Below are 20721 nucleotides of genomic sequence, written 5' to 3' on the forward strand. Positions count from 1 at the left end.
TTTTATGTTTTGCTGAAATAATTTTTTTTCATGAACTTCAATTTAGAGGTTCCCTGATTTGTTTGCTGTTGCATGGAAAAACAAAATTAAGAGTAAATGTTAGCAGATATAAAAGTAATGTATTCTTTTCTAAGTTGAGGTTTGTAAAACTCAGGATATAAAACTAAATAAACAGAAATACACCACCTAAATTTTATATTAAAACAGTTTATAATCAAAATCTTACAAATTTAAGACAACTTTGAAAAAAAAAAAAACTTCTAAAATTAATTACAACCAAACATGAACTATGTTTCCAGAAAAACACTAAATGCTATAAGTTTATTACATACGATATTTTACTATTTTTCTTATTTGTAAAAAAAATATTCTTCACTCCTTTCTTGTATATGAAGTCATGAATTAGCTTGTGCAAAATATATACTATTGCAAAATAAAAAAGGTATTATGATCAGAAGGGAACATTTGCAATATGTATGAGAATCTGGAGTTTAATGACAGATACTCACGATCTTGGATCACAATATTCTCTTTAACCCATGTACTGAAAGAAGATTGAGTAAGTTTTTTTTTTATATAGATGATTGAGTACGTATTTCTCTTACAATAATTACATGATTTGATTTAATAATCCCAAAAACATTGATACTAAAGAGATTATTGGAAGAATATTATTAAAAAATTATAAATGTTACTTTTAGAAAGTATTAGACTCACTCTTATGATAATTTTATTTTATTTATTAATAATAAAAAAATATATAAAATGAGAGTATTAGAAGTATTCAAAACTCTTATAAAAACGAGTAAAAGTATATGGTTGATAGGTAAACCAGGAAACAAAATTCATAATAAAAATATTTTATTTATTAATTCTTTAACCAATGCTTTTAAGATACTATCTAGTTAGCAAAATTCTTAATGTCATTCTGACCAAAACTTTTAGAATTTATACTATCCATATACTATTTTCTAAACACATTAGGTTTTATATTATTTTTTTCTTGGACTTAATTTGAATATAAAAGTCTGCACTACCATCTAATTACTAATTAGAAATCAGTTTAGATATATTCTAATTTTTAAAATAATTGTTAGATCTATTATCTAAGTATCTAGTATATATAACAGTCCATATACAACTGTACAATAGTTTAGATGAGTTTTATACTGTGATATCATTCTAATTAAATTCTTTTTCTCCATGTGCTGGCTTCATTATACTTGCAACATCATGCATACACTTATTTATTTTCTCTCATGATTAATCTTTGTTGTACTGAAATAATTTCTCAACTTTTATAGCAAAAAGGAGACACTGTATGATCGTTAAGTGCCTGTATGTCAGTGAAAATGGAAGCAAAATAATGGCCTTGTATCTCTGGCAAGGGTAGAGAGAACACGAAGATCTGTAAGCAGTACGAAGAAATAGGGCAAGATAGTGAAGAGCGTGTGGCATGATTTGAACAAGTGGAGGAGATATGAGTGAACCAAGATTGGACAGCGATGCGAGCACACAAATTTCCATGATAACATCTTAAATAGACTGAATTATCACTGTCATAAATATTGAACAATATATTATTTTGTAGAATAAAAATCTTCTGCTACTTTCATCTTTGACCAATAATGTATATAAGTGGGGTGAATAATTATGGATCGATGGTTTTGAAATATCTCTGCTGTTCAGATTAGTTAGCAAGGGTCTAGCTCTTGTTGAACCAATCAGGGCTTCATTATAGTGATTTTGTGCATGCTAAAGCCAAAACTTTGAGATGAATCTAAGACAAAGTCCGTGATTAGCCATATCCAATTTCCAAGCCAGCTTCAATTTTCAGTGATCCTCATATGCAAGCCACTTGGAAGAATGTCCATATAATATTAAATGTGGTAACAAGGACAAAATTGTAGACACGGGAACCCCACCCCACAACCGAGAAAACTACACAATCAGCAAGTAAAAGCACAAGTTTATCAAGGTAACAAATCAAAATCATGTAATTATCTATCTACCATGCTATAATCTGGCACCACAAAACTGCAGGCTGAAGAAGACCTTTATATGTTTCTGGTAAAAGTATAGAATTTGATAACAGAAGCTGAATACTCATCACCAAAATAAAAATAAAAATATAGAATGACATGAGAAACATGAGCACCACCGATGGCGAACTAAAATCCAAATATTAATTTCTCTCTCTTACTCTCTCTGCATTATATGTGTGTGTCTTTATTGGCTCTAGATTTGGATAAAGTGATGTTTCAATATATATTAAGAAACTGAAAAGACACCATTTCTATTCCAGCATTCCTGTTGAAAAGGAATATTCATAGATCTGTGAAGTCAGCACATAAAGGACCTAACACTCAGCCTCCAAAATCCAAATAGCCAATATTCGATAACCTAGGACTGTCTGCAAATGAAAAAAGCCTAATTAGTGTACAGTATTAATATTTAAAAGACAAGAAGGTGATCCAGTAATGTGAATAAACAAAAATTTAGCACTGCAAATTGCAAACAGAAAAGATAGATGCATGAAAAAAGGCACCTGACAACAACAGAAAGGAAAGCAGAAAGAGTCACCTCTCTTGTTATGCATCATGATCTCATGGACAATGTCTGGAAGTTTGAGCTGTGTGTGTGTATACCTACCCACTTTCTTTTTTATCTCCACTCTTTAATTGGGGGGGTCTCAACTCGCAGTACTTGTTCAACTTTTTAAAGTCGTTTATGGCTGATGCAGCATCATCAAGATTCTCACATCAAAAGGACCAATGGATTGCCAGAGCGCTTAGATTGCATCAGAGTCCCATCCACCTTCATTTGCATGTGAATCTTGATGATGCTACATCCGCAAACAACGACTGTGAATCTGTCCATGCAACTATAGCTTCTGAAAAAGAGAGCTATGCACATACATAGACATGTGTATATATTTAGAAGCTAGCATTGTTACCAATTTTAGTGAAACGTATGTATGGCTAAAAAGCTCAATAGGTTACTCAAATAGTGAAGACCAGTTAATGTCACGGAAATTTGTCGAGTGGGAAAATAAAAAAAAGGGTGAACAACATGAAACAGAGAGAAAGCAAGGGAGGGTAAAAAATAGAAAAGAAAGAGGGGACACGAAAAATTGAGATTTTATGTGGAATTTTAGCAGCAAGGCCACGAGGAGTAGCTGATGTGGCTTGTTGCAAGTGGTTAGTTTATGTTTGGCACACGAGGCCAGTTGGGTACCCCGAATGGAATCTAACCACATGAACTCAATTCATACCTCAAGAACAAAAGAAAAGCCAAAACCCCAATTAAATAAAAAACAAAACAAGAAAATTCAACCACTCCATAAAGAACAACAAAAGCGCTTACTTTCAGAACCTCCAAAGATTGAAGAAAACCAAAACAAACTATCTTCAAACCCAGTTACCTACACTTTTACAAAGTACAGCTTCTGCTGTGTCGATTAAAAAGAACCATACTTTCGCTTGGTGTAAACAAGAAAAGAGATTTAAAAAAAAAACCCTTGATGTAAGAATCAAAACCAAACAGTAATCCCTCCAAAAGGGAAAGACTCACGTACCTTGGCAAATCCACATAGGAAGAAGGAGTAGTTTCTCAAAAGATAAAAAGGGCACATCCAAATATTTCATATTTATATATGTAGCCTTGAAATAGATTATAGATCAGACTTAGAATCGGAAGGAGGAGATATATAGATATAGAATATATACAAATACATATACAGTGTTTCCCAAAACGCCTAAGATCTAAACCTGAGAAGAAAACTATGGAGAAAATGAAAAGAAAAAGGTGGGAAGAGAGAGAGAGAAGGAAGTGTGTGTTGAATGGTAACAGTAGATGAAGGTTGGGGACTAATATATAGGGGGAGAAAGGCCTGTGTGATGAATGAAAATATATATTGGTAATGAAATTGGTGATTTGCTTTCTCTATATTCCCATTGGTTGGACTTAGCTGTATATATGGTACTGTACCGGGTTTTATGTGGCCAAGATACTCATTCTAATCTCCCTAAACCCTAATTTCAACTCATTGGCGGAGGGATGACGCCACAAAAATAACCTTTCTCATTTTCCACACCATATGATCGCCCAACCATGTGTTTCATTTCAAAATATTTATTTTTAAATTATAAGTTTCATCAAAATCTATCTTTGATTCATCAATTATAATAATGTAACAGGTCTTCAGCACAGGCTGAAATAACATAGATCAAACATGGTTTTGCTTAAATAAATATTTCTTGTTCAAAATAAAATTTATCACCATATATTCAAAAGTTTCTTTTGTGACAAGGACTACTGATGAGTATTATTTTATTATTTAATAAGTTTTTAAGTTTGACTCTTTTTATATAAATCAACAAACTTAATATTTTTAAAAATAATTAGTTATACAATTTTGATACCATGTAATAAATTTAATATATTAATGTTAACAATTATTATTTATGTTTACTTTATACAAATTATCTTATTTAATTTCTTTCTTTAAGTAGTCTAAAGTTTAACTTTCTAATTAAAACACATTTTATAAGCATTTTTGAATCAGCCTATAGTTTGGACATGATATTATACCCGTCAATAAGACAGTTTAATCATTTTATTTCCTTATTTATCAGAGGTAAAAATTCATTTATGACGTTTGATATGAATTTTAAAATTATTATAACAAAAATTAATAAATTTATTGTTTTACGATATAACGATTTGCGCTACCCCTGCATATTTTCTCAAATAAAAAATTCAAATAGTCATTTGACAAGATTGTGAGTAAGATTATAATAAGTTGTAACTATATAATCATGTATTAATATCAAAATTAAAATATATTTTTCTTCTTATTTTTGTACACAGATAATGCTCTTACATATTATATATCTTCCGATAAGTGTGTAGGCACGTAGGACATAAAGTATGGTTGCAGTCTTTATTTTTATTTAATGTTTTAAAGTATGACAACTATGCATTTTACAAGATTCCCAATTTCAGTCCTTCAAAGGTAATGTAAAACTCATAAATTCAGTTTTAAAATTATTAATACTGTGTTTGTTTACTTAAGATTTTCTTAAAAATTAAAATGAATTAAATTCAATATATACCTAAAACAAATTAGGTGTTAATGGGGTGATACTAAATATTACTTGAAAAAAGTGGAACTTGGTGACATTAATGAGTGTTTATAAACGTAAAATAAACGCCATTAAACTTAGTTGGTTATTAATTTAATAGTTGATTGGATTACCAGTTGATTTAGACAGTCATTGCTCACATTGTGTACTTTTTTTATATATAATTTATTATTATTAGGATACCCTATTTTAGTTGGCCTTTTCTATTTAACATTTGTATAGTAATTATTAAATTATTTATTTAATAACTATCATTCATTCACTTTATGCTGTTACAAGTTTTTCCAGTATTTTAATTTATACACCACTAATCATAAATCTTTATTTACAATGGGATTGATTACGAATAGGATTTTCCAGTATCTAAATGATCTTTATATGTATAGGCCTCTTCAATTTATTGATCGAGAATAAATATATTATATCCTATAAACTTATTTTTAACTCGTAGTACTTTATTGTTCATCTCTGCTTTCACTTTTATTTCACCTTTTACTTTTATATGTCATCAAAGACAATATTTATCGCTTTTGGTCTATATTTTTTTCTTCCTACAGTTCAAATTCACCATGGAATGGAAATTCATCTATTTTCTTTTCTCCTTTTAACATATTAAACTTTAACTTATATATTTTTTAAACATATAGTGTACCTGAGTGGAGAGATGGGGCCCAGACACGGTCGGTTGACGTGGTGTAATTGCTGACGTGTTGATCTTCTTCTCCTCTGGTCGATTGTCCTTTCTTGCTGTCTCCTTTGGTCGGTCGTCCCTTCGTGCTATCAACTTCGGTCGGGCGGGGGAGGGTACCTGCGAAGGCACTCCGACGCTCAAGTAAGTATGAGATTCTAAGCGCAGTTTCGTAAGTGAATGAAAACGTACCTTTCTCTGACTTGAGCACAGTATTTATAGGATTGCCTAATGGGCTTTCTATCCCTTGGGCTCAGGGTGGTTATGGATATGTCTTGTCAGTCGTGCTCCGGAATACCCGGGGAACATATCTTCTCTAAACGCATATTCCTTATTCTTCGGAGGTGTATCTTAACCACCTTAGCTTGTCACATAAATGCCCTTACATTTAGTGTGTATACGGCCGGTCGGCCACGTGCGTTCGTTTCCATTTAGTGTATAAGGCCGGTCGGCCACGTGCGTTCGTTTCCATTTAGTGTATAAGGTCGGTCGGCCACGTGCGTTCGTCCGGTGCCTACCAGTACACTTGCCCCCCAGGCTCGAGGTGAATAAAAGCCGAAGAGTCGTAATAATTGTTGTGCCTTTCGAGTTGTCAGACATTAAATTTAACGGAATGACGGGACGTTCGGCTTAGCGAAGAATATTTTCGGTTAGGCATCGGACAAGCGGCCTGCCTGCATGGAGCACCCCTGGAGGACGACCAGTACGACAGAAAAAATAATAGTTGATGGAAAGCTGGTGCCGATCAACCCCGATGATAATTTAAATGAGGAGGCCGAGGGGGAGACCCCTGGCCCACAGCCTGACGCCTCTTTTGAAGAGTTAATGAACAATGTGGCATAGAAAATTGCTGGACCCGACATGTGGGCAATGCACACTTGCATAAATAATTCTGATTACATTAAAGTAATAAGATAATTCTGATGCCGGACGAGGCAGAAATAATTCTGATTACATTAGTAATAAGATAATTCTGATGCCGAACGAGGCATAAATAAGTGAATAATTCTGATGCCGAACGAGGCATAAATAAGTGAATAATTCTGATGCCGAACGTGGCATAAAAAAGTCTGATTACGTTAAGGTAATAATTCAGATGCCGAACGAGGCATAAGATTGAGTAAATAATTCGGATGCCGAACGTGGCATAATAATTATGATTACGTTGAGGTAATAATATAATTCTGATGCCGAACGAGGCATAAATAAGTGAATAATTCTGATGCCGAACGAGGCATAAATAAGTGAATAATTCTGATGTCGAACGTGGCATAAAAAAGTCTGATTACGTTAAGGTAATAATTCAGATGCCGAACGAGGCATAAGATTGAGTAAATAATTCGGATGCCGAACGTGGCATAATAATTCTGATTACGTTAAGGTAATAATTCAGATGTCGAACGAGGCATAAGATTGAGTAAATAATTCTGATGCCGAACGTGGCATAAATAATTCTGATTACGTTGAGGTAATAATTCAGATGCCGAACGAGGCATCAGATTGAGTAAATAATTCTGATGCCGAACGTGACATAAATAATTATGATTACGTTGTAATAATTCAGATGCCGAACGAGGCATATATAAATCCGATAACGTCTGATGCCGAACGAGATATGAATTGAGTAAAGGACTAGGAGATTTGGATTTTAATTTAGTGCCTCGTTAAAACCTTCCCGGTCGTAAACCCTCCTTAGGGAAAAACCGACTGAGCGAGGAAAGAGTGCACTTTTATTATTAAAGTTCAACTGTAATAAAATTTGAGATGTGTGGCATTCCACGTTCTCGGTATTTCCTTCCCAGATAAATATTCTAAATAATAGGCTCCACCGGCTGCCGTATCAGCTATGCGGAAAGGTCCTTCCCAATTGTTGGAGAACTTGCCTCCTTCCTTCCGTGCGCTGCTCCGCATTCGCCATACTAAGTCGCCTTTGTGGAACAATCTTGGTTTAACTTTGGAGTTGTATCGTCTGGCCGCCCGAATTTTGCATGCTTCTTCTCTAATTCTACACTTGTTCCGGAGTTCGTTGATGAGATCGAGACCGACCGAGAGGCTTTCCTTGTTTAGATCAAGATCAAGGGTTTGCCGGCGGAGAGAGGGTTCGCCAATCTCGACGGGGATCATAGCTTCGGTGCCATACGTTAGGCTGTACGGCGTTTCTTGTGTAGTCGTCTGAGGAGTACAGCGATATGCCCATAATACTTCTAAGAGTTCTTCAGTCCAGTTGCCCTTTGCTGGGCCGAGACGTTTCTTCAGTTCGTTCAAAATAACTTTGTTTCCAGCTTCTGCCTGTCCGTTTGTTTGCGGATGTTCGACTGAACTAGCGATGTGTTTGATGTGGAGCTTCTCGTAAAATTCAGCTAACGTTCGGTCGGTGAATTGCCGACCGTTATCGGTGATGATGATTTGTGGAAGCCCGAAGCGGCAAACGATATTTTTCCATACGAAATTTTGAACATTGCGGGCGGTGATTGCAGTCAGGGGCTCGGCTTCGATCCACTTGGTGAAGTAATCAATGCCGACTAGTAAGAATTTACACTGGCCTTTACCGGGGGCGAAAGGACCAATGATGTCCATACCCCATTGGACGAACGGCCAAGGTGATAACATAAAATGGAGTTCCTCAGGCTTTTGATGGGACAAAGTGCCAAACTCTTGGCATTTAAGACATTTTTGTACGAAATTGGTGCAGTCACCCTGGACGGTCAGCCAGTAGTATCCAGCCCGGAATACTTTGGCAGCCATTGTCCGTGCGCCGGAGTGAGTTCCGCAAATTCCTTCGTGCAACTCTTGGATGACATAGGAAGCTTGGTCTGGTGTCAAACATTTAAGGAGTGGTTGGGTATAACCTCGGCGATAAAGGTCGTCGCCGATTAAGACAAAACGGGCGGCCTGCAGCTTCATGGTTTTTTCGCCGAGAGGACTACATGTGCCGTCGAGTAAATATTGCTTGATTGGGGTAATCTAAGTAGATTCCGTGTCGGTCGTCAGGCATTCCTGTAGGTCGATGCTTGGGCGTGGAAGCGTAACATGGATGACCGACCGATGCATTCCTTTACACTTCGTGGTTGCTAACCGGGACAAGGCGTCCGCGCGGGTATTGTGATCGCGTCGAACGTGCTGCATAGAAATTTCAGAAAAGGTGCTCATCGACTGTTTGACTAAGTGATAGTATCGCTGTAAAAAGCTTTCTCGGACTTCATATTCGTCGTTAAGCTGACCGATGACAAGCCGGGAATCACTTTTGCAAATTAACTTAGTGATTTCTAATTCTTGAGCGCGACGTAGACCGGCTAATATGGCTTCATATTCGGCCTGATTGTTTGAAGCTTTGAAGTCGAATTTGAGGGCTTGCTCGATGACAATCTCGCCGGGGCCTTCCAAAACAACTCCAGCGCCGCACGACCTCTCGTTCGAGGAGCCATCAACATATAAGATCCATGATGAATGTTCGGTCTCGGCTGAAGAAGTAGTGAGTTCAGCTGCGAAGTCGGCGAGAGCTTGCGACTTGATCGCTCCGCGTGGTTGGTACTGAATATGGAATTCGGATAGTTCGATCGTCCAACCGATCATTCGTCCGGCTAAATCTGGCTTAGTGAGGATCTTTACAATAGGGTAATTTGTCCGAACAATAATCCGATGATTCTGAAAATACATACGCATTCGTCGGGCGGTAATGATGAGGGCCATGGCTACCTTTTCGATCGTCTGGTATCGGATTTCGGCGCCATGAAGGGCGCGGCTGACGAAGTAAACCGGCCGTTCTTCAAAATTAATTTCTTGCACTAAGACTGAGCTGACGGCTTCGTGTGAAACGGCGAGGTAGACTATGATGGGTTCTCGTGCGTCCGGTTTCTGGATGACCGGCGGGGTTGATAAAAAAGTTTTCAAATCGAGGAAAATTTCCTCACATTCGGTCGACCACTCGAAGCGGAATGCTTTTTTCAGTAGTCGGACGATTGGCCTCGTTCGTTCGGCGAGTTTAGGAACAAATCTGGATAGTGCGGTGAGTCGGCCGATAAGTCTCTGAATTTCCTGAATGGAGTTGGGACTTCGCATTTCGGAGATAGCTTTGCACTTCTCGGGGTTAGCTTCTATGCCTCTATGAGTTAGCATAAAACCTAAGAACTTCCCCCCTTCGACGCCGAACGCACACTTGTCCGGATTGAGTCGCATCTGGTGTTGGCGGAGGGCTTGAAAAACTTCTTTTAGGTCGGCAATATGTTGTTTGCATGAGTCGGACTTGACGACGATGTCATCGACATAGACTTCAACATTCCTACCAATCATGTCGTGGAATACGTGGTCCATTAGTCTTTGATAAGTGGCTCCGGCATTTTTGAGTCCGAAGGGCATTACTTCATAGTAGAAATTGCCGGAATCAGTCATGAAGGCCGTCTTCTTCCGGTCGGCCGGGTGCATTTGGATTTGATTATAGCCAGAGTAGGCATCAAGGAAGCTGAGGATGTGATGCCCGGCTGCACCGTCGACAAGACGATCAATGGTAGGCAGAGGATACGAGTCTTTTGGGCAAGCTTTATTGAGGTCTGTGTAGTCAACACACATACGCCATTTTCCGTTCGCTTTCTTCACCATAACCACGTTGGCTAGCCATGTGGTGTAATGGGCCTTCCGAATGAATCCAGCCTGTAACAATTTGTCGGCTTCCTCACGTGCGGCTTGACGTCGTTCCTCGCCTATATGTCTTTTCTTTTGAGCTATTGGTTTAGCTTCTCTATACAGTGATAATCGGTGAGTGATAACCTGTGGGTCTACGCCAGGCATATCAGCGGCCGTCCAGGCGAAAAGATCGGAATTTTTAACAAGTGTCGTCCCGATGGCCATTCGGTCGTCCGGTTTCAGCGAAGTACCGATGTGCGTAGTGTGGCGATCATCGCGAAGCGGGAATGGATGCAAGTCTTCTCCTGCTTCCATACGGGGATCGTCCATGCGAGGGTCGAGGTCAACAAGGGCTATCATTTGACGACGGGACATGTGTCGTCCGGAACGCCGTGTGGGGGAACGTCCTCGTTTTTGCGGGACTCGGTCGTCCGTATTGGTTGTATAGAGTCGTCGAGTTGGCTCACTTTTCAAACTTGCTACATAGCATTCCCTAGCGGTTTTTTGATCGACATGGATGGTTGCAATGTCGTTGTTAGCCGAGGGGAATTTCATGGCTAAGTGTGGAGTGGACACAATGGCTTTTAATCTGTTAATGGACGGACGACCGAGCAGGATGTTGTAGGAAGTTTGTGCGTTAACCAGGAGGTATCGTACGTTTATTGTTTTATGGAGGCCGTCTTCCTCACCAAAGGTTGTGTACAAGTCTATGTACCCCTTAGTATCGACCCGTTCACCTGAGAACCCTACAATTTGTTCGTTATAGGGCTGAATATGTGCTTCTGGGATGCGCATTTTCTTGAAAATGTCCCAATACAGTATGTCGACCGAGCTACCCTGATCTACCAAAGTCTTGGCAATTGCGAACTTGTCAATTTCTACAGTGATGACCATGGGGTCGTCCTGGGCTGGATCTATGGCTGTAAAGTCTTCGTCAGTGAAAGTAATCGGAGGTATATGTGGACGCCTCCTCGTGGTAGCATGAGCGGACTGGATGTCACGAAGATGTTTCTTTCGGGCGGAATTTGAGCACCCGCCACCGGCAAATCCTCCAGCTATATAATTTGTTTCGTGGTTCGGTTCGCCCAAGTTAACGGGTCCAGCAATCATGTTGATGACTTCGCGGACTCGTTGGCGAGGTCGGGCGTTTCGGTCGGGACTTGTGCTACGGGGGCGTGTACGCCGAACGGGGCTTTCGCTGCGTTTTCGCGAAGTCTGGCTACGGTCAGTGTGGCGTTTGTAATCGTTACGGTACGACCGGTCGACACCACGGGAAGGACGGTCAGTATTCCGTGGTGGGGATCTTGAACTCCTTGTCCTCTTGACGAACTGCCGTAAATGGCCAGCTTGGATGAGTTCTTCAATTTTATCCTTCAAAGCTTGACATCCTTCGGTCGTGTGACCGAAATTCTGATGGTATTGACAACGCTTAGCAGTATCTGCATTCGGTGGTGTTTGATACTGCTTCAATGTCGGGATTAGGTCCGTTTGTAGTGCTTCATCTAGGGCTCGTCCCCTCGGCACAGTTAAAGGGGTGTAACTGTTAAACCTGGGGATTCGGCCTCCCCTATTCCGGTCGGACCTCAGAGTGGTTCGGACGGTTCGTTCGGTTTCGACTTCTCTTTCTTTACTTTGGGTTTGGTCTTTAAGGGCTCCGAATCCGACAGCTTTGAACCGTTGATGGTAATCAATGTGTTCTTCGATTTGCATGAATTTGGTTGCTCGAGTTCGAAGGTCCTCCATGTCTTGAGGTGGTTTCTTGATGAGACTTTCAGTGAAACGGCTCGGTCGGATGGCCGAGACCAAATGGTGCAATGCAACCTCTTGTTTGAGCCCTCGGATGTTCATGCATGCTTTGTTGAACCTATCTAGAAAGGTTCTAAGAGATTCACCTTTTTCTTGTTGTACCGCTAGGAGAGACATGGAGGACATGTGATGCGGTCGGCTAGTGGCATATTGAGTGGAGAATTTTGCGGCTAGGGTGTCAAAATCGTTAATGGAGTTTGGAGGCAGCTCTGTGAACCAGGTAAGAGGTTCTCCCTGGAGCGACGTGGGAAATACTTTACACCACACATTGTTATCTGTGGTATACAAAGTCATTTGCGTCTTGTAGACATTTAAGTGTTCGTCCGGGTCGGTCGAGCCGTCATAGAGTTTAATGACGAGGCCTCTCCATTTGTCAGGAAGTGGAGTGGTGATAATTTCGTCTGTAAAAGGATGACCCCTTTTCCTTGACTTTCTTTCGACTGTTTCAGCTCTGGAAGCAGGATTGGTATTGGCAGGTGTAGGTATGCGAGAGGCGGTTCGGTCGGCCATATGGGATTGGCCTTCTCGTTCGGGATTATCGACCTGTTGTTGGAGTCGTGCATTCTGCTCTCTTAATAAGGCGATTTCTTCTTCTTGGCGGCGTCTATCTTCTTCTTGGAGGCGTCTATCTTCTTCATGTTGACGATGGTCTTCCATCCCCTTTTGTCGCAGTTCCTCCATCTGAGCTTGGAGGATTTGAATCATAGTCATCTGTTCTGCCATAGCGTCGTTGTTGTTTCTTGTCGCAACCATTATAGCTTCAAAAATTGAAGATTTGCCTCGGCCCCACGGTGGGCGCCAATTGTACCTGAGTGGAGAGATGGGGCCTAGACACGGTCGGTTGACGTGGTGTAATTGCTGACGTGTTGATCTTCTTCTCCTCTGGTCGATTGTCCTTTCTTGCTGTCTCCTTTGGTCGGTCGTCCCTTCGTGCTATCAACTTCGGTCGGGCGGGGGAGGGTACCTGCGAAGGCACTTCGACGCTCAAGTAAGTATGAGATTCTAAGCGCAGTTTCGTAAGTGAATGAAAACGTACCTTTCTCTGGCTTGAGCACAGTATTTATAGGATTGCCTAATGGGCTTTCTATCCCTTGGGCTCAGGGTGGTTATGGATATGTCTTGTCAGTCGTGCTCCGGAATACCCGGGGAACATATCTTCTCTAAACGCATATTCCTTATTCTTCGGAGGTGTATCTTAACCACCTTAGCTTGTCACATAAATGCCCTTACATTTAGTGTGTATACGGCCGGTCGGCCACGTGCGTTCGTTTCCATTTAGTGTATAAGGCCGGTCGGCCACGTGCGTTCGTTTCCATTTAGTGTATAAGGCCGGTCGGCCACGTGCGTTCGTCCGGTGCCTACCAGTACATATAGCAATGCATTTAGGACTACATCTACAAACTTTGAATTAGATTGACAAACCGATAAATTTGAGCAACATTCATTGATTGTTAATCTTAATAATCCAACATTTTTTTAATCTCCAATCCAAGACCTACTATATGCAAAATAGATTGCTTGACTCAAGTGATATTCATCTCAACCCTAATACTTTTACTAAATTGTACAATAACAATTTTATTTTTCTAAGTTATGACGGAGTAATTGATCATTCTGAAATTTTTTCCTTGGCACAACTAAAGGTTTAGTCTTGGATTTCCTCAAAAATGTCCTCAATGGGTTTTTGTTTCTCTGATTGGTGCATAGAACACCTGATTTGTATATATTCGATTAAATTTTTTTGATTGTTTATAGGATGGTCAAGTTGGTCCTTGGTGTCATTGAGGGTAGTAGCTCTTGTGGTGGCTTTGTGTGATAGGTGTTATTGGTTGATGTTGTTTGTGTAGGTAGTTGATGACAAAATTGTTGGTTTTTATTTTGCTTTGGAGAGAGATGTGTTTGTTCCTATTGTTCTCTATAAGATTTGATCACTCTTGAAGTGAGTCATATTTATTTATTTTTCCTTGCTGATAAAAAAATGATCGGGAGAAAGTTAACTACAATCCAATGCAAACAATGCAGAGCAAACACTTCTCTATTGTAAATTTTATTTGAAATATTTGTTCATGATTCTTTGTGTGCTTAGATTGGTGCTCTCTTTTGCAAATCCGCCTACTATACTTGTAGTGCCAACAATATCTAAGTTATTATAAGAAGTTAGCAATAAATGTTTTGTATAGCTGTGTTTTGAGGTTGCTACTAGCGGTTTAAAGTGAATTTGTTGGATGTTTCATTGTTTGGAGATATGCAGGAATCATAACGTATTGGTTGTAATAGGTTGAAACATTTCTAATTTATTATGAGATTAATCATAACTCCTAACAATGTTATTTCCCTACAAATTCTTCTAACTTAATTGTCAAATGATTTTTATTATTTGTTTCTAAGAATAAAAATATATTGATTCTCAAAATCGTTGATTTCATGTTTATTTTTTATTTGTGAGACTTAAAAGTAGTTAATTCTTTTACCTAAGAGTACTATACGTAAGTAAAAATCCCACTTCTAGTATGATTCCCAAAAGTTTAAATTCAATTTATGGAAACGTAATTAAATAATTATCCTGCCGATAAAAAAAATTTAAATAATTATCTTATTATATTTATATGAGTATGTGAGTTTGCATGCAAAACATGAATTTGACCCAAATTCGAAGATTAGTACAGATCTTAGAATTATACATCGTTTTAAAGAGAGTCTCGTAAAACAAGCAGAAAACATATGAATATATAAATAAACCTGAAATGTAAATTTGTGATGAATGCGAAGGAAAAGAACTTGCCAAATATGCAGAGAAAATAATACAAAACCCAGAAAATGCGAGAATAATAAATCATATGAAAGATAAAAGGCTTTGAAGAAGACAAGTAAATGGAGATCGAAAAACAATACAGAATTGAAAACTGTGCAATTGAAATTTAAAGAAAGGAAGAAAGTGAAATTAAAGATACAGTACATTAAACATAAAGGATAAATAGATTGTAAACCAATATAAGAGCCGGAGAGTTAAGATCATTGGAAAAGTCAATTCACATGACTAAACGAAAAATAGATAAATAAAAGGTATATACCATGCGAAAATGTGAAAGAAAACAACCAAAGGGAATGCAAATATAAACAAATAACAATAATTTCAATACACCTAATAAAGTTAAGTTTTAAGTCCCTCACCAATCTATTTTCTATTTGAGTATTTTCTTTATTGAATCTTTATACCAAAATTGTTATATTATTAATATTTTTTTTTTAGTGTTTAACATTTTATTTTTTCGTCTTTAATTGTATCACTAAATATATGATTTTTTTTTTATATTTTTCAATTAAGTAATTATTGTTAACTCGGATGAACTCTTTGATTTTGTATGGAATTGACCAATAAGAAAAATAAAGTTTTGAAACCTATTTATTTTTACCAAATGTCTTGTCTTCACATTATTGATTTGATTTTTGCTTTAGTGTTTTTATAAAATAAAATGATGTCTTTATTTGTAAAGATAATTAGAGTTTCATCCTTCTTATCATTACAAGAAAATCATGAAATAGAAACTAATTTTTAATAGAGACCATTTTATGATTTTAATAGAAACTAATTAGTAACCAAGGTTTTAAACTATTTAACAATAATAGAAACTAATTTAGAAAACAATTTTTATTTTTTTTTTAGTTTCTAGAATGATGTCTCATTTAGTTACTATTACAACTAATTATTTTGGTCTTCAAATATTGATTTCTATTTCATGATTTTCTTGTAGTGTATTATCTAAGTTGGTAGTGTTGTATCTAAAATCATAAAACGCTTGCATATCCTCAATTGATAATAAATATTCAATTGAAAAATATAAATATTTTGATTCCTTAATAGAACACAATATTATAACTTGAAATCAATTCAAAATACTTAGATATACCAAGTATTAAAACTTAATTAGACTATCTTTTAGTTTTTCATGTGAAAACATATAAGTGACAATGCAAAATAAAAACCACATCACCTTAGTTGACCACAAAAACAAATCACTCGATAAAAAAATATAAATTTATTAAAATAAAACAAGAAATATAATTAATTAATTTTTATTCTAATAATACTCAATAAAATAAATTATTCTAATAAAAGTTAAATTAAAAATACCTAAATATAAAAAAACTTACAATTTAATTAAATTATTTCAAAATAATCACAATAAATATTAGGTTTCAATGTCTTTTCCATACTTAACAATTTTCTCTTGACATGACTACCGAAACTTGAGAAACTATACAGCCTTCAAATAAAATACAAGAGGAAAAACCTGTCCAATAATACTTCTTACTCTGACAAACTAGTCAAATGATGATACCCTGATAGGTCAATACTCTGTTGCTAGTTACCACTGGACATCTAAGCTTGGGAAGCTTCTTTGAACAAATAATTTTGATGAAGAAAAATAAAAGAAGTTTGAATATAGAAAAAATTCCAAAAAGTGGCATCAACATTGTCCTAGTCTATTACCTAATGGTGCCCCATCCCTTGGCTACTCTTCCTTCACTACTGCAAGAGTAGAAGAAGGGTCCCCCAATTTTGTCTTATCCTCAACAACCTACCTCCATTACTTCATTCCATTTTTCTTTTTCAAGTAAATTTGGGTTTTTTAATCAACATTTAAGTAGAGATGTTAACATAATCTCACATAATCATGCTTCTATCTACTTTTCTTTTTCTTTTTCAGAACTCATGGTTTGCTACAATAACTAGAAATAAATTGTATTTCAAAATGAAAATCATTTTAGTTATACTTTAATGTTATGGTGATAAAAACTTGCACGTCTATTTCTATCTCCATTTGTTTAGACTGCAATAAGAATTCACACATTCATACTAATTGGAATTTTACAATGTTGAGTTACATATCACTTTCTTCAACCACTTATGTTTTGGAAAAATGTTATAGTAGTATGTCACATGTATATGTTCATTAGTCACTCGGAACCATATGCAATTTTTTAGTTGGTAATGAAGATTCTGATTCAATCAGAAAGTTGGCTTAAAGGATTATCTACTCATCCTTGACTTGCATTTCATAGCACGAAATTTGTAAACAACAAATTCACCACTAGTAGCATCAAAATTGCGACCAAGAAGGCAGCAGCGACAATATGTACATCTTCAAGATTGCGAAGTAAATCTTGATGATGAAGTTGATAACAATGGAGATTTGGTTCACTTTGCTTTTCTTGCAGAATCAGAGAGTTGTCCATGTTATTCAACACCCGAAATGGCAAAAAGCTATGAATGAATAATTGATGACGATTGAAAAAACAATATCATGACTCAAATTGGGAAGGTTGTTCCAAAACATAATTAAGAGAGGATGTTGGTTATTAATTCAAATTTTATTATTATTAATTCAGATTTTATTACCCTTAAACTCTATTTTACCGTTATATTGCATTAATGTTCAATTTACAGTCCTGTTACTATTCCTATTTTATAGCTTCCAGTAAATCAAAATGAATCAATTACGTTCAATCAATTGCTACAACATTTTGCCTTCTCTTATTTCCTTCAATTAGTTCCTACAAAATTTCACCACTAGCAGCATCAAAATTAGAAGATTTTTTCTAGGATTTTTAACATTCTCTCAGTAATTATTTATTAAATGTCTCATATCTATTAGAAATATAATTAAATCATATTATATAAATGGATATAACTATTGATAAAACAGAAAAATGCACTTTGTCTATTTTTTGTTTTACCTATTTTTGTTCTCCAGGTTATGTGTATGTTATTTGTATATGTATGTGTGTACCTTGTTTTTTACTCTAGTAACACATACAATTTTCACTCTTTTATTTTATGTCTATTTCTATCTTTCTCATGCTTTTTCTTTTTTTCTTAGTTTTTTTCATCTTGCAATATCATTTTCATCTTGCAATATTATGACTGAAAGCAATCTCATGTGTTTGATATTAGAAGAACCTAATATATACAATTTTGTTATGATATATAAGATCTTCCTTTAAAAACTTTTGTTGCCTCTTCTGATTCTTGTTTCCTCTCTATTTTTTTTTTCTTATTATTTTTTTCGTTATGGGAAAAAATCAGTCCATCCACAACTTTCTTTATCTGCACCAAAATGAAAATCTCGCTACTGATTTAGTGTCATTCATTCTTCACTCAACTAATTATCACTCATGGAGCAAATCCATGATTATAGATATCAATGCAAAGAATAAGAAGGAGTTCATCAAAGAAAATCTACCCCAACCATCCAAGACGGATATCAATTTTTCCACCTAGAATTGCTACAACAATATGGTTGTTTCTTGGATTGTGTATTCGATTTTTTTTCCCTATTTGGCAGAGCATCATTTGGAATGATCTCATTATTAGGTATTCTCAAGGTGATATCCTATGTATCTAAGATTTGCAAATGGAAGCAGGTTCTTTGGATCAAGGTGATTTGTCAATTATTGAGTATTTTACAAAACTAAGAATCATTTGGGATGAGCTGGAAATTTTTTTACCAAACCCTATTTAAACTTGACAAACAAAATGTTCTTACTTAGTCTCTTCAACGATTGTTCAAAGGAAACATGAGGATCAGGTAATGTAGTCTTTGTGAGGGTGATGACAGTCATTTGCAGTCAAATTAAAATGACTTCAATGTTGATCATATACTATAGTGCTAGACCATCTAACATTAAAAAGATGATAGTATAGTTGTGGAAAGATGATCCTAAGTTATCTCCAAATGAATCCCAAAGTAAATTTAGTCAAATAGTGTTTAGAACTATATGCAAACAATAAGATTAACAATAACAAGAAAGTAAAAAGGGTTTTTTTAATTGTTATGCAAAAAAGTAAAGGAGATGATAAAAAACAGTGGAGAAAACGTAATTACTCTCAAGTTTTTAGAGCAATGAATTCTTCATCGATTGATAAATATATAATCCATTCAATTATTTAAACAAAAATGAATTGACCAAACATGCGTGAGCCAATGACAATAAAATTTCATTAATGAAACATGCGTTCACTAATTTATTTAGTACATTATTTGTCTCCATGTGTCTACTCACAAGGTTTTTAATCTTTTAACTCTTGAATTATGTGTCAAAGAGATTGTTAAGAAAATCAAACAAGAGTTTAATTAAAAACATAATTGAATTATCAACATGCATACAATTCCCAAAACAACAATTACCAAAAAAGAAAAACCAGATACTTAGCACAGTAAGATATTGAATAACAAAAACATAATAGCATAAAATCTTAGGATTCATTGTTAAATTACAATAGAATCAACCAAAAAAATTTAGTCTTCCATACGAAAGTAAACAAAAGAATTATAAAGAAGAAAATAAGGAAAACTAAAAAAATTAATGTTTTGCTTTTATATAAGAAATAATTTAAATTAATTTAATTTACATGTAATATTAAATTTAAGTCAAATCAATGTAGTTCACTAGTTATTTACTATTAATTTTTTTTAGCTTATAAAAGTTTTTAATAGTATTTTTATTTTGGAAATTAACAATATAAATTGACACAGTAAAAATTCAGTAACCACTTTAAATTAAACTTGTGCACACATACTTAATTCTAATTATAAAATTATATAGACTACTAAACTATGTAGCACATACACTGACACAGACACTGATACGATACGGAGACACTGATACGATACGGATACGAACACGAAAATACGTAAAATATCTAAAATGTAGAACACGGGGACACAGATCTATATATTATATAATTATGAATTATATAAATTGACAATAAAGATTTATGTGTTCAAGTATGTTCAAAAGAATTTGTTTCTTATTTTTATAATCATAATAAAAATTTATACAATAAATTTGAGTTTTTAGAAAATTAATGTATTTTTTCTTTTTAAAATTGTTGTTACGAAGTGGACTTTAAGCCTAACTCAACTCGTGCGTGGGACTATATATTTTGGGTGGTTCGATAGCGGGTGGCATGATAGGCTCGAAATGGTTCTGATACCATGTTACGAAGTGGACTTTAAGCCTAACTCAACCCCATAAAACCGGCTCATAGGGTTGAGGTTTGCATCCACTTATATACAATGAAAGGCTCTAATCTCTAGTCGATGTGGGATCTCCAACAATTGTGTTAGATTCGTACTAGAATTATCAAAAATTCAACAAATACTTTTTGAATTGGACACCTCACGAATACATGTCCTACAAATGTCATACGAGTGTCAGTGTTCGATACGAGTATCCGACACCGACACGTCATTTAAGAGAAGTGTCTGAACTTGATAGCTACTGGTACATTACGACCAACCCCTTTTCAAGTTAAGTAAGAACATACTAACTTTATAGTGTGCTGTAATTTTTCCAATCCAACTCTTTACAAACAGTAAACTAACCCATGGGTTACTATTTAAAAAAAACATATTTTTTTATAAAAAATAACTTTTAGATAATAAGATTAAAAGA

General features: G+C 35.9%; 1 protein-coding gene and 1 long non-coding RNA gene across 2 annotated transcripts; both read right to left on the minus strand.

Moving 5' to 3' along the window:
- Window positions 1-1520: 1520 nt before the first annotated feature.
- On the minus strand, window positions 1521-3879 carry LOC137835707 (uncharacterized). Its single transcript, XR_011085117.1, has 2 exons — window positions 2584-3879; window positions 1521-2413 (listed from the first exon to the last, which is right to left on the minus strand). It is a non-coding gene; the product is annotated as an uncharacterized lncRNA (long non-coding RNA).
- Window positions 3880-7578: 3699 nt separating this feature from the next.
- LOC137834409 (uncharacterized) lies at window positions 7579-13014 on the minus strand. Its single transcript, XM_068642465.1, has 2 exons — window positions 10212-13014; window positions 7579-8648 (listed from the first exon to the last, which is right to left on the minus strand). Exons 1-2 carry the CDS (start codon window positions 13012-13014, stop codon window positions 7579-7581), a joined length of 3873 nt encoding a protein of 1290 aa, XP_068498566.1.
- Window positions 13015-20721: the final 7707 nt, after the last annotated feature.

Source organism: Phaseolus vulgaris, chromosome 5 (genome assembly GCF_000499845.2).
Source record: "Phaseolus vulgaris cultivar G19833 chromosome 5, P. vulgaris v2.0, whole genome shotgun sequence".
Lineage (NCBI taxonomy): Eukaryota > Viridiplantae > Streptophyta > Magnoliopsida > Fabales > Fabaceae > Phaseolus > Phaseolus vulgaris.